This window comes from Trichosurus vulpecula, chromosome 4 (genome assembly GCF_011100635.1).
Source record: "Trichosurus vulpecula isolate mTriVul1 chromosome 4, mTriVul1.pri, whole genome shotgun sequence".
Lineage (NCBI taxonomy): Eukaryota > Metazoa > Chordata > Mammalia > Diprotodontia > Phalangeridae > Trichosurus > Trichosurus vulpecula.
This window is the reverse complement of record NC_050576.1, coordinates 262,598,457-262,610,805: the sequence shown is the minus strand read 5'-3', so window position 1 is coordinate 262,610,805 and position 12,349 is coordinate 262,598,457. Positions and strand designations below refer to the sequence as shown.

General features: G+C 46.0%; 1 protein-coding gene across 1 annotated transcript; it reads left to right on the top strand.

Annotated features, from left to right (window-relative positions):
• Nucleotides 1–8,136: 8,136 nt before the first annotated feature.
• On the top strand, nucleotides 8,137–11,654 carry ZIC1 (Zic family member 1). The gene is made up of 3 exons (XM_036756712.1): nucleotides 8,137–9,115; nucleotides 10,517–10,680; nucleotides 11,457–11,654. Exons 1-3 carry the CDS (start codon nucleotides 8,137–8,139, stop codon nucleotides 11,652–11,654), a joined length of 1,341 nt encoding a protein of 446 aa, XP_036612607.1.
• The last annotated feature ends 695 nt before the right edge of the window (nucleotides 11,655–12,349 follow it).

The window sequence follows — 12,349 nt, the reverse complement described above, 5'->3', positions numbered from 1 at the left end:
AGTTTCTGTGCGTGATTTCGGTAGGGGTGGTGGGATGCTCGCGGGGGTGGTGGTAATAGTAACAGGAAAGGCAAGTTATTAGTCAAACTGCTCAGAAATTTGCGCCATGACTCTTCATTGGCTGTTTTTACACTCATTTTCTAGTAGTTTACCCAAATGAAACTTCTAGAATTTGAAATTATGCTTTGAGGTTCCCATTTAAAAAAAAAAGATCTATGTTAATTATATGCCTTTCATAAAATTTGACCGGACAGCCTACACACCGTGGTCTAGGTACTTAGGAGGCTGAGAAAGGGGAGTCTTGGCGAGTGTTCGAGCTGAGTTGAAACTTGCTTTTCTTACAATGATCTAATAAGGTGTTCTAATGGATTCTATGCCTGTGCATCTGTGTGTATGTGTTTACACACGTGCATGCACATAGACACGTTATTGCCACTTGGGACGATGGTCCTCCTCCCCCCCCCCCCACCAACTTAAAAGGATAAGTTTACACCAATCAAATGATCTGATTAGAATCACCAAATTATTTGGAGGTAGCAGTACTCACTTTCTACTTTGTAGAAAGTGTATCATAGATTCATTAGATCCACCTGTCCCAGTTGAGAGCTGCCCTACACTCCTCGGCACCTACTTTTTGGCCCTGAATTCTGGAAAGTAGTGATCAAGAAGTCTAGCTAGTCAATTCCAACCCTTCCTTCTCCCGAAGGAGAGGAGCAAGGCAACCGCTGGAATTGCAGCTCTCTTCCCTAAGGCAAACAGAATGAATCACCCTCGGCTCCCTCTAGACAAACACCACAATCCTTTAAATGGAGGAAGTTTGCCTGCCTCAGACACTCCAGCAGGCAGAACAAACCCTAGTTTAACTTGTTGAACCTGAGGCCAAAGGAGATCCTGACTCAAAGGCCCTCCAATTTCCTATAATCAGGGAGTTCTCAGCCTCCCTCCTTGGCCATTTCCAATCCTTTGGAGGCCTTCCATTTTCCCTCTGGCATCTACTGTCTTGAAAATAGCAGGGAGAAATGTAGGGAAAGCTAGATTTACCTTCTTAGAAGTGATTTGGGACAACATGTATTTCCTAAAAGAAACTTACCCCCTTTAAAACTTATTTGTTATTATTATTAATAATACAAATAATCAAAATAATACATAGTAAAACAGTAATAATAAACAGAGACTTCAGGATATGTTTTGTACAGAAGAAGGTTGTGCTGACACTTTCACAGCAAAAGTGGTTAAGTAAAATTTATCTTATAACAGATGAGGTATTGCTGGGCAGATACTAAATACAGTATAGGTCAAAGGAGGGCAAGATGACTTCCAGTCCAGAACAAAAGGTGCCTAGAGACCACCTTTTCTCATTACAAATCCACAGCAACAATGTAAGCAAATATTATTTGAAACCTGATTCTCCAGCAGTGACCCCTTTCCTAACAGCATCTGAATTCGGACACACGCCAATGCCAAGGGGCAAGGCATATGGGAGAAACTTTCAGTTCCTTTGAGAAACAGATTTCCCCTTCAAACCAGTAGGCTAATCAAGGCTCTCAGAAGCAGAGAAACTTGTGGCTATTTCCCCTGAGGCCTTCCCTTCCCGGTCTCTCCCTGGCCTCACTCGCTCCACACCCAAATGTTGAGGTATAGAGTGGTTCTTAGGGGGACTGTCCAAGGGTCGCCAGTTGGTGCCAGATGCCCCTTTGACGAAGTTACTGTTTCTGCCCTATATAGAGCAGAAGAATTGGACTTAATCCTAAATCTGATCCTGATTCTGAAGTCACCTGCAAAAGTTGGGGTGGCAAGAAGTGAGGACTTGATTTTCCCTAGGAGATTTTTTTGTTTGTTTGTTTGTTTTGGAAAAACAATATGAAGCCAATGATATAGACTGAATGATCAGATGGGAAAGAGGTGGAGAGTAGGAGGAAGTGGACCCAAGAGTAAGGAAACTCTTGTTTGGGGGGCCGTTTCTCAACTTGGCCAGGCAAGCCACACAAACTCACACTTACACACACCACCACCACACGGTGCTGTATGCTCTCTCCCCAACGCAAGTGGTTGGACCTAGGTCAGAGGTCAAACTCTAGGCTACTTCCAAAATCGGCCACTTCAAAGGCTTTAGACGTCAACACTTCTCCAAATTGATTAACTACGTTGGCAGCAATCCCTCAAGAAAATGAGCGTCTATCTCCCCCAATTTAGCCCTGGCGCGCCCTGCCGCCGGTGCTCCAAATCTAAGACGCCTCAAAGATGAATCTCCTTTCTTGGGATAGAATGGGCACAAGTCTCCAGCCTTAGTGTCTTTAGGCCTCCTCCCTTTCCTAGGCTCCCCTCCTTCCCATCTCCTAAACGCGAGGCATTTCCAGGGACAATGGAGAAGAAAACAGCAGTCAGAGAAGACATTTGTGACCACAATTGACTTTGCGCTCTTTTTCCTCCAAGAATTGTGGGGTGGGGGCGGAGGGGGGGGTGTCCTTAAAAGAAAAAAAAACCTGCTCCTGTTTCTTTAGTGTAAATGTTCCTCTCCGGTGCACCGGTCCCTGGGGCTGAATATCTACCCCCTCCCCCACTCCGCAATCCCTCCCCGGGTGGGCTCAGTACAGGAGACTGCTGGCTGGCCCCGGGACTGGAAGGGAAGCGCCGGCCGCTAGCCAGCAGAGGTGCGCTAGCTGGCTAAGGACAACGCAAGTCTTTTCTCCCCGCAAAGGCCGGAATTTAACCCTTCTTTACCCTACACGTAAACAAGGTTTGTGGCTTACAAAAAGTCTCGGCATCTGGGAGATTCTCTCGTAACCGCTTGGGGAGCTGAGCGGTTGAAGGAAATGACCCCATTCTGGAAGGGAACCCGGACTTCCAAGGGGAACAAGTTTTCCGCGGACCTCGGACTAATGCAGCCTAGGGGCACCGCTGAGCTGCTCTCTGCTGCAAAAGGCGTTTGTTTGTTAGCGACCGACTTTTACACTACCCTGACCTTACACACACACACACACACACACACACACACACACACACACACACACCCCTCCCAACCTTCCCTTCTGTTCGGCCCGGATTTCAACTCAATTGGGTCCAGAAATAGCCCCAAGACTCTGGGATAGAAATCTTTTCACCCTTTCCAAAACCTTGCCTTTCAGATCCCGGCAACTTGGAGACTTCCTAACAAAGCCACTACTTCGCTTGCTCGGTGGCCTCACTTGTCTCTTTACCGTCGCCGTTCCGCTACCCTAGCAGTAGCCTTAGGGCAGAGGAAATTAGCTGAGGCAGCCGAGGGCTTCCCGGAAGGGAAGGGAAGAGCCTATTCTTTGGCTCTCGAAAGAAAAAGGCGACAGTGTTCCTAATTGCCTGCTTCGGCAAGAGTAAAAGCTATGCTTGGCCCCGGAGCCTGGAAGTCTCCAGCTTGACCCAGAAGCCAAGAGTCTTGGGGAGAGGAGCCAGAAGTCTGGGGAGCATCGCTTCCTTGTTCGGGATAGGAGGGGAGAATCACTGGCACCGTGATCCGAGCTGGGCTGGTGAAATTGCCTTTGACCTAGGACTAGGTAATTCTAGTCTCTTTCCCCTCGCCCTCACCCCAACTAAGCATAGGGACGGGAAAAAAAAACAACAAAAATACAAAACAAAACAAAAAAACAAAAAAAACCTTTCGTCGTTTCCTCTGGGGATCTTACGCCCTCCAGCCCAGATCTTCTAGAATGGAACGCTGACACCCCTGCCTCAACATTGCAACCCCCCCCCCAACATAGCTCTCACACCTTCAGCTCCATCCCAGGCAGGTCCTTTCCCCTCTCCTCAATCTGGGTCCCCAAGCCAATTTACCGTGTGGGGAAGGGAGGGTGTGGAAAAAATGTCTTGGTTTCTGTGAGAACCAAATTCTCCCTCCCATCCCTTTACCCCCGCCCCCTGGGGAAGAGAGGGAGAATTAAACCAGAAAGTTGCCATTTCAAGAAGTAACATTCTGCCTTTTCCTTATCTCAACGAGTGTTGCACTCTTTACCCCTAGCTAAGTAAAAAGGTGGGGGGGAGGGAATGCCACGGTACCTTCCCTTGTCAGGGAAGTGTATGCCGAAGCCCTGCCCTAAGGGTGCCAAGTTGGTTTTACCGGGGGGGGGGGGGAATTGGGTGCCAATTCCCTTCTTCCAGCCTGCCTCACTGTCGCACGCACTTACCCCTCTCCACCTGTTGAAGAGAATCTCTCATTTCTGCACATCATTTCGAGGTGGACGATAGGGAAAAAGAACCCTGCTAACCACGTCTTTTGTGGTTCCAACGAGGCGGTCATCCTTCATTTCTTCTTTTAGGGCTTTCTGGAAGCAGTTAGAGAATGTATGATGGAGCAGAAATGAGCCGTCAGGATGATATTTTAATGGCTTATATGTCACGTTGGTGCATGTGGCTTTGAACTGGAGCCGCTCTCGTTTCCTGCAGAGAGCGCCGCAAATCCCACTTGATAACTTCTACAACCCACAACTTTTTTTTCCCCCACATTCACTCTTACTCTGTATATTTTGACGCGCTTACTAAAAATACCCTCTTGTTAACCTTGCCATTAGGTTTTTGCAATGACTGTCCAGGATGAGGTTCTCTCTTCTTTTTTAAAAAAAGATTTTTCCTCACCCCTCTGCCAGCTCCCCCTACCATCTCCCCCCCCCACCCCCCTTTAAAGGCAAGGACATTTGGATTCGATTTTTGTCCTAGCTAGTTCCTGAAGCATTTCCCTAGAGAAAGTACCCAGCTCGGAGGGACAATTCTTTCTGAAGTCTTTATACATCTGGGGTGGAATGTTATCAAACTTGCACTTGAAAGAGGAAAAAAAAAAGCTCTACATGGTTCCTTTTTATGCATGCATATATAGACATATATGTATGTGTGTATATACATACATACACACACGAATATATATGTGTGTATATATATGTGTATATGTATGTATGTATGTATGTATGTATGTATGTATGTATATATATATATATATATATATATTCACAACAAAATTCTACAGAGCCACCATTCCTCCCCTCCTCACACCACCATGCCCTATTTCGGTCAGTGGGTGTGTGTTTCTATCTGAAAGTGACTATGGATTGCAGAGATGTAGACTTGTTGCTATAGACATTACATTTGATTTCTGGAGCTGTTATTCAAGTCCCACTACATGGGCCAACTTGCCATTAGGTAATTTCAGACGATATTAAGCCGTCCTGTCTACAAAATCCTTGGGTTGAACCACGGTTCCATTGGGAAACCTTGAGAAGAACTTCCTAAATAGCATCTCGTCAAGCCAAACCTCTAACATCGCATTTGGAAATAAAAAAATAATAATAATCAAAGGAAATAGAAATCGGACATTGGCAGAAGCTTACCCTTGATTTCGAGGTCCTTAAAGGCAGGCGTGCAAATCACACATATTTTCACTTTCTTCTTTGTACCTGCAAGGGAGGCTTTTCTTAGCAGGCTCCCTTTGAAAGGATGAGTTAAAGTTTCTTTGTTTCGAAATGCGAGTTTAGGGCTCAGATTCCGCTGCAAAAGAGCCAAATGAAGTGCAACACAAAGGCTAAATGGAAGGATTCCGACTCATGGCTATTTGTGTTTTCGTTACTAGAAAATAATTAGACCTAATGAATATGCAGACGACTTTGTAAATAAACTATGTTATATTTAAGAAAAATGTAGAAAGATATCTGTAGAAGAATGCGGTCTTATTTTTATGCTTAATATTTTTCGAATGTACGAATGTTTCTGAGTTTAATTGACTGATTCACAAAGATTTTTCTGCTTTTAAGTACCATACTTATACCTTTCAACAATCATTTTAATATATAGTCAATGGTTCTTTGTAGCAAGAACAAAAAGAAACTATCCGCAGTTTTTCAATAGACTTTGAGCTGGGGAAAGACAGGTTAATCGAGGGCTGTATCTAGAAAACAACCAAGTGTTGTATGTTTGCACTGAATCCAAATGTCTGCATTTTCCTAACTAAATCAAAGGGAGTGTTATTTCTTTTTCTGCTCACTCATCTGAAGGTAAGTAAATTTTCTCTGGCGATCAAAAGCCTGCTCAGCAACAAAGACACCGCCTGCTTTTTCCACCGTCCTGGTGTGGCGAGTTGAGGAATTTCAATAACTGTGACAAGGGTGACTGATTTGTGAACTAGAAAAGGTTTGAATGTCAGAAAATTTACATTGGTCCTATCTATCGAGGATTTTAAATAAAAAAAAGTATTCGGAGATCATTGGAAAGCTTTATGCAGCCTAAAGGAACAATAAAGCTTTGGAAAATTTACAGTTTTACCTGAATGAATGAGACCCAGCTTCAAAAGGGGGTGGGGGTGGGAGTGGCGACCGAGGGAGATAGAGAAAAAGGAAAAAAAAAAAGAGAAAACAAAACAAGAATAGAAAAGAAAAATAACCACAACTTTTAAAAACACCATAAAAAAACTAGAAAGTTAAGAGCTCTCACCCACCTGCGTTCTGATGGGCGCAGGATGCGTGATTTATTTCAGAAAACTGATGGAATGAGCCAGTTAGTTAGTTACCCCCGAGAAATCACGTCTCTTGTAAAGAGAAAGTGAACATGTGCTCTTGAGAACTTAAATTATAAACAAGGAGGGGAACAAGGCAAAGGGAAAGAAAAAAAAAAACTTCAAAAGGAGCAAATAACAAAAGGCTCTTTAGCTAGTCTTAAAGAAAAAGAGAAAGGAAGAAAGAAAAGAAAGTTGCTGAATCTGGGCATTCTGGAAGTGCCTTAGCAATGTTTACCATCATGCTCCCCATCATCACATCATCATCATCATTATCCTGATCATGAAATAATCATCAAGGAGCAGGTTTCGAGAAAAGAAAGAAAAAAGAGTTGTGTGTGAGAGAGAAGAGGGCAAGAAAGAAAGGGATCCGTGGAAAGATTTCTTTTCTTTTCTTTTCTTTTTTTTTCCATGAGAAGAGGGGGAAAAATTTGGCTAAAAAAAAAAAAGTTGCTACTCCTGGAAGCCCTGTTTGTCAAAAGGGGATGTCAAGCTCTTTACAATACCTGGGATTGATGAGCCGGGTGGGCCAATCAGAGGAGAGTTGGAGCTTTGCGCGCCCTTAGTTGGAGAGGCTGCAGGGGAAGGGGGGAGAGCAGCGGGACCAATCCGCGCCCACGTTGCTCCGCACGTGACTCCTCCCCCTTCTCCCATTCATCAAGGGGGGGACGGTGTCGTCTTTTCAATTCATTTATCTGCAGGAATGATTGCCGCTATCAGTCTCGCGCTCACCGCCCGGCTGAGGAGGTGAAAGTTTCTCCCCAGGAAGATAAACCGCAAAAGACAATATTGTGCATGATTTGCGCCTTTTTTTTTTCCAAAAAGCAAAAAAAAAAAAAAAAAAGGAGAGAGAGAAAGAGAGAGAGAGAGAGAGAGAGAGAGAGAGAACTGGGAGAGAGAGAGAGAAAGAAAGGGGAGAGAGAGAGAGAGAGAGAGAAAGAGTGCCGGGGAGAGATAGGGGGAGAGAGAGAGAGAGAAAGGGAAAGAGGGGAGAGAAGAGTGGTGGGAAGCTCAGGAGAGAGAAATATCTCTTCCACTTACATTCCTATATGCAAAAAATACGGGAGCAAGTTTTTTGGGGGGCTGCTGAGCTCCATGCTTTTTTGCAGGCAGCCTTGACTTGGGCCTCCCGCGCCGGAGACTAACCCGAAAGAAAGTCTAACTCAGCGGCGGCGGCGGCGGCGGCGGAGGCGGCGGAGGCGGCGGAGGAGGAGGAGGAGGAAGCAGCAGCTTAGGCTGAGGCTTCGGGGGCTTCTTGTGGGGGTGGGGTGGGGCAGGGTGCCGATTTTTTTCTGGTTCGTTTTTATTTTTATTTATTCTTTTTATTTTTTATTATTTTTTTATTTTTCCGTGCTTCTTCGTTGTGGCCGCCGAAAGTTGACATCCGTCTCCTGCTCTGCTCTATTCAGCTCTGCTCTATTCTCGTGGCTATTTTTTTTGGAGGGGGGGTGGGGGGGTTGGAGGGTGGGGAAGGAGATTTCGGTTTTTTCTCAAGCCCCGGCTGGTGATTGCTGGTTGACTTTCTGAGGTGTTGCCCCCCCTCCTTCTCCTCTTCCTCCTCCTCTGTTTTTTTTTTCTTTACGAGGTGAGGGTGGGGGGGCGGGGGAGGCTGGGGCTGGCCGAGGGCGAAGATGCTTCTGGACGCCGGACCCCAGTATCCCGCCATCGGGGTGACTACATTCGGAACGTCTCGCCACCACTCCGCAGGCGATGTGACGGACAGAGAGGTGGGCTTGGGTATCAACCCCTTCGCCGACGGCATGGGAGCCTTTAAAATTAACCCCAGCACCCACGAACTGGCCTCGGCCGGCCAGACTGCCTTCACCTCTCAGGCTCCTGGCTACGCGGCCGCGGCCGCCCTGGGCCACCACCACCATCCGACCCATGTCAGTTCGTACTCGAGTGCCGCTTTCAACTCGACCCGGGACTTTTTGTTCCGCAACCGGGGCTTCGGCGAGGCGGCGGCCAGCGCACAGCACAGCCTCTTCGCGTCGGCCGCGGCGGGCGGCTTTGCTGGGCCCCACGGGCACACCGACGCCGCGGGCCACCTTCTCTTCCCGGGGCTGCACGAGCAGGCAGCCGGCCACGCTTCGCCCAATGTGGTGAACGGGCAGATGCGCCTGGGCTTCTCCGGGGACATGTATGGGCGGCCTGATCAGTATGGCCAGGTCACCAGCCCGCGCTCGGAGCACTACGCTTCCACCCAGTTACACGGCTACGGGCACATGAACATGAACATGGCTGCCCACCACGGGGCGGGGGCCTTTTTTCGCTACATGCGGCAGCCCATCAAACAGGAACTCATCTGTAAGTGGATTGAGCCGGAGCAGTTGTCCAACCCCAAAAAGTCCTGCAACAAAACTTTCAGCACCATGCACGAGTTGGTAACTCATGTCACGGTGGAGCATGTTGGCGGCCCGGAGCAGTCCAATCACATCTGCTTCTGGGAAGAGTGTCCGAGAGAGGGGAAACCTTTCAAAGCCAAATACAAACTTGTAAACCACATCCGAGTCCACACAGGGGAAAAGCCCTTCCCCTGTCCCTTTCCTGGATGCGGGAAAGTGTTTGCCCGATCAGAGAATTTAAAGATTCACAAAAGAACTCACACAGGTACAGTAACACAACCCCCAAGAACGGAATATCCCTGTCTGGTCGAGATGTCCGGAAAGGCCGTGCAGAGAGCAAGGCTCCGGCCAAGTTCCTGGCACTCAGGGACCGAAGGCTGTTTGGGGATATGTGTGCGTGTGCGTGTGAGTGTGCGCGTGTATGTGTGTGCAGGGTGGGAGGTGGGGAGGGTAGGAAAGAAGTTACTAAAAGACCAGGAAAGATATTTTTAAAGGGAGGGATCGGGGAAATCGGAAATACAAATAAAAACGAGCAGCTAGTGTGTGCTCGATGCCCTCGTCTCTTCCCAGTCTGGATGCATTGTAGAGGGCTGGTAGAAAAAGCTGCTTCAAAGAGAAACTACAATTTAAAAAATAATTTCTGGGATCACAGCCCCCAAAAAGGTTCTCTTCAAAGGAGGAATTTGCCAGAGGAAGCTAATGAAATTGGGGAGAGGAGAGGCTGGCGAAACGATGAGGCAAAAGAGAAAGAAATAATAAGAGACTCAGATTTTTTAGAAGTATCTGTTGTCTTACACTTATTTAAAAAGACCGTTTCCTCTCGGATCACTTCAGAAACTAGGCTCCGGATTCAGTAAAACCCTTGAATGAATGTGTATTTTATAAAACGGTATGGGAGAGATGTTAATGGGCCCCGAATTGAACATGACTGTCATTTCTAATAACCCATGGGCCAGTGGGGAGGAGAACAGCTAAACTCTTAAAACCGCTGACCAGTTCTAGGGCAGGTGCTGCTGGGCTCTCCTTTTTTTCTTTAGCCCATACTTAGAGTGGTGGGATTCAGGTTATTGGGTTATCCTTTACTCCAACCACAGCTAAGATCGACTCTGTCAACTTTGCACCCGAAGCTTCTAAGTGCAGGAATCACAGAAACGTTTCTTGATACTGCATTATAAAATATGTGTTCTGGGCGCGTGGAGGGGTGGGAGGTGGGGGGGAGGGGAAAGAGGGTAAGGGGAGGGGAGTAAAACATCACGAGAACCAGCCACAAAAGCGGAAAATTAGATAATAAGGGCCATACAGAAACCTAGAACACCTATATCTCCCAGAACCTAATGAGCAGCTGAAGATTCCAGACTGAAACGGGGAGCTTTTAAAATAAAGAAAGAAAGAAAGAAAGAAACAATTAAAGAAATCCTGGAAATGAAATACTTTTCGATGAGAGGGCCACAGAGGGACTAAGATTAAATGATAGAAGAAAACAGATGCAAAAGCAAAACAGCAAAATAATAATAATGATAATACACAAACTAACCCCAGGGGGAAAAAAAAAACAATTTTTTAAGTTGCAAAGTTACCATACTTGATATTTTCTCTTTATTTAAAAAAAATTGATAAATCAGATGCAGTCTTTCTAATCGATCCTTTCCCCTCCCCCTTATACTAGGTGAAAAACCATTTAAGTGTGAATTCGAAGGCTGTGACAGGCGATTTGCAAATAGCAGCGACCGCAAAAAGCACATGCACGTGCATACTTCTGATAAACCTTATCTCTGCAAAATGTGTGATAAGTCCTACACCCATCCGAGCTCACTCAGAAAACACATGAAGGTAATAGCTGCACTCTCGTACTGCCGGGATCGCGTGGGCTCTTCCCCTCTATGTTCTCTTTTGTCACTGTGGACCAGTCCCAGATCTTCGATTTAGCTAGAGAAGACGGAAACGCCAAAGAATTGTTCCTTTTAGAGGTCTGGGGCATTGTGCATGGGAAAGTGAAAGGCAGAATGTTCCGGGTGTGTTGTAGTTTTGTTTTTGTTTTTTTTAATTCTGGAAAAAACTGATTTTTTTTTTTGCGGGGGGGGGGTGTTACCCGGGGGAAGTAAACAAATATTTCTTAATGGTAGAGCTGTCTAGATTTTATAGATATTTAAGTTGGAAACCTTTTGCCACTAAGATAGTTGCACTCGCAGGGCTCATTCCAAGTTGACTGTTTTCCTGGATTGTTTATTCAATGGCCAAGCTCTGTGGCTAAGGGAGGAAGCCGCGGGATTTTCTTTTCTATCCAAACCCCTCAGGTCCTCTTTCTTTTGTTTGTCCCCGGACCGTATTTACCTTCCCATGCAGTAAACCAAGGGGCCAGATCCTAGCAAATGCCCTTGGCTCAATTTGAAGCCTACTTCGAAGATCTCGGTTCTACATGAGCCTGGATGATACCCTTTCCTACTTATTACTGCCTAGGAAATCTGGGGAACCAACTTACAGGAAGGGAAAGGAGGGGGAGCCTGAAGGGGAGGAAAGAATGGTGCTCCCTCTCAGTCTCCTCGTTAATGAGACCAATAATATTATTATTATTTTATATCTTTAAAAACAATACTTTATTTCCGTAGGTCCACGAATCCTCTTCCCAGGGATCGCAGCCTTCTCCAGCCGCCAGTTCAGGTTACGAATCTTCTACCCCACCCACCATCGTGTCTCCTTCCACTGAAAACCAGACCACGAGCTCCCTTTCTCCATCATCTTCAGCAGTCCACCACACGTCTGGCCACAGCACACTCTCGTCAAATTTTAACGAATGGTACGTTTAAAAACAAAACAAAACAAAAATACTAAAACAAAACCCTATTTAAAAGACTCCACAAAAATTAACGAACACTGCGAATCAAAACAGAATCCCACACACAAGCTCCTATAATCTTAATTTTTTAAAAAAAGCTGCCAGTAGACCCAGAAGCGCATACAATGAAGAATCAAACATTTTTTTTAATTTAATTGTGTTTCTGGGCGATGGCTTGGTAGATAAGGGGTAGGAAAAAGCAGGAGAGGAGGTTGCCTGACCAAATGTCAACTCTGCAGGGCTGATGACTCCAGGTCTGAATTTGATGGGGCTTTTAGGACATCGGCCTTTTTTTCTTCTGTAAATACAGAATTATTAGCATAAAATGTACTGTTTGATTTTGTAAATAGTTATATCACAGTTGATGAGGGAGGGGGGGATCTGTGGAATTGTGGTCTTTGCATTTATGTGGGGGAGGGGGGAGGGGAGGGGTGGCCAGGGTGTGGAGGGGGAGGGGGGGTAGGGAGGCAGAAATTCAACTATTTGTACTGAATGGCAAGAATGTTCTAGTAAATGTGTACCACAATGTGAATTCCTTTGTATGATTACAGTCTAAACGTCAATCTAACAGAATATTATTGATATTAATGTGCTTTTTTTGTATAAAGTGCAAACATTTCGTCCCAAAGTCCAGTCTAAGTAGTGCAGTAAAATGTTGTTACAGTC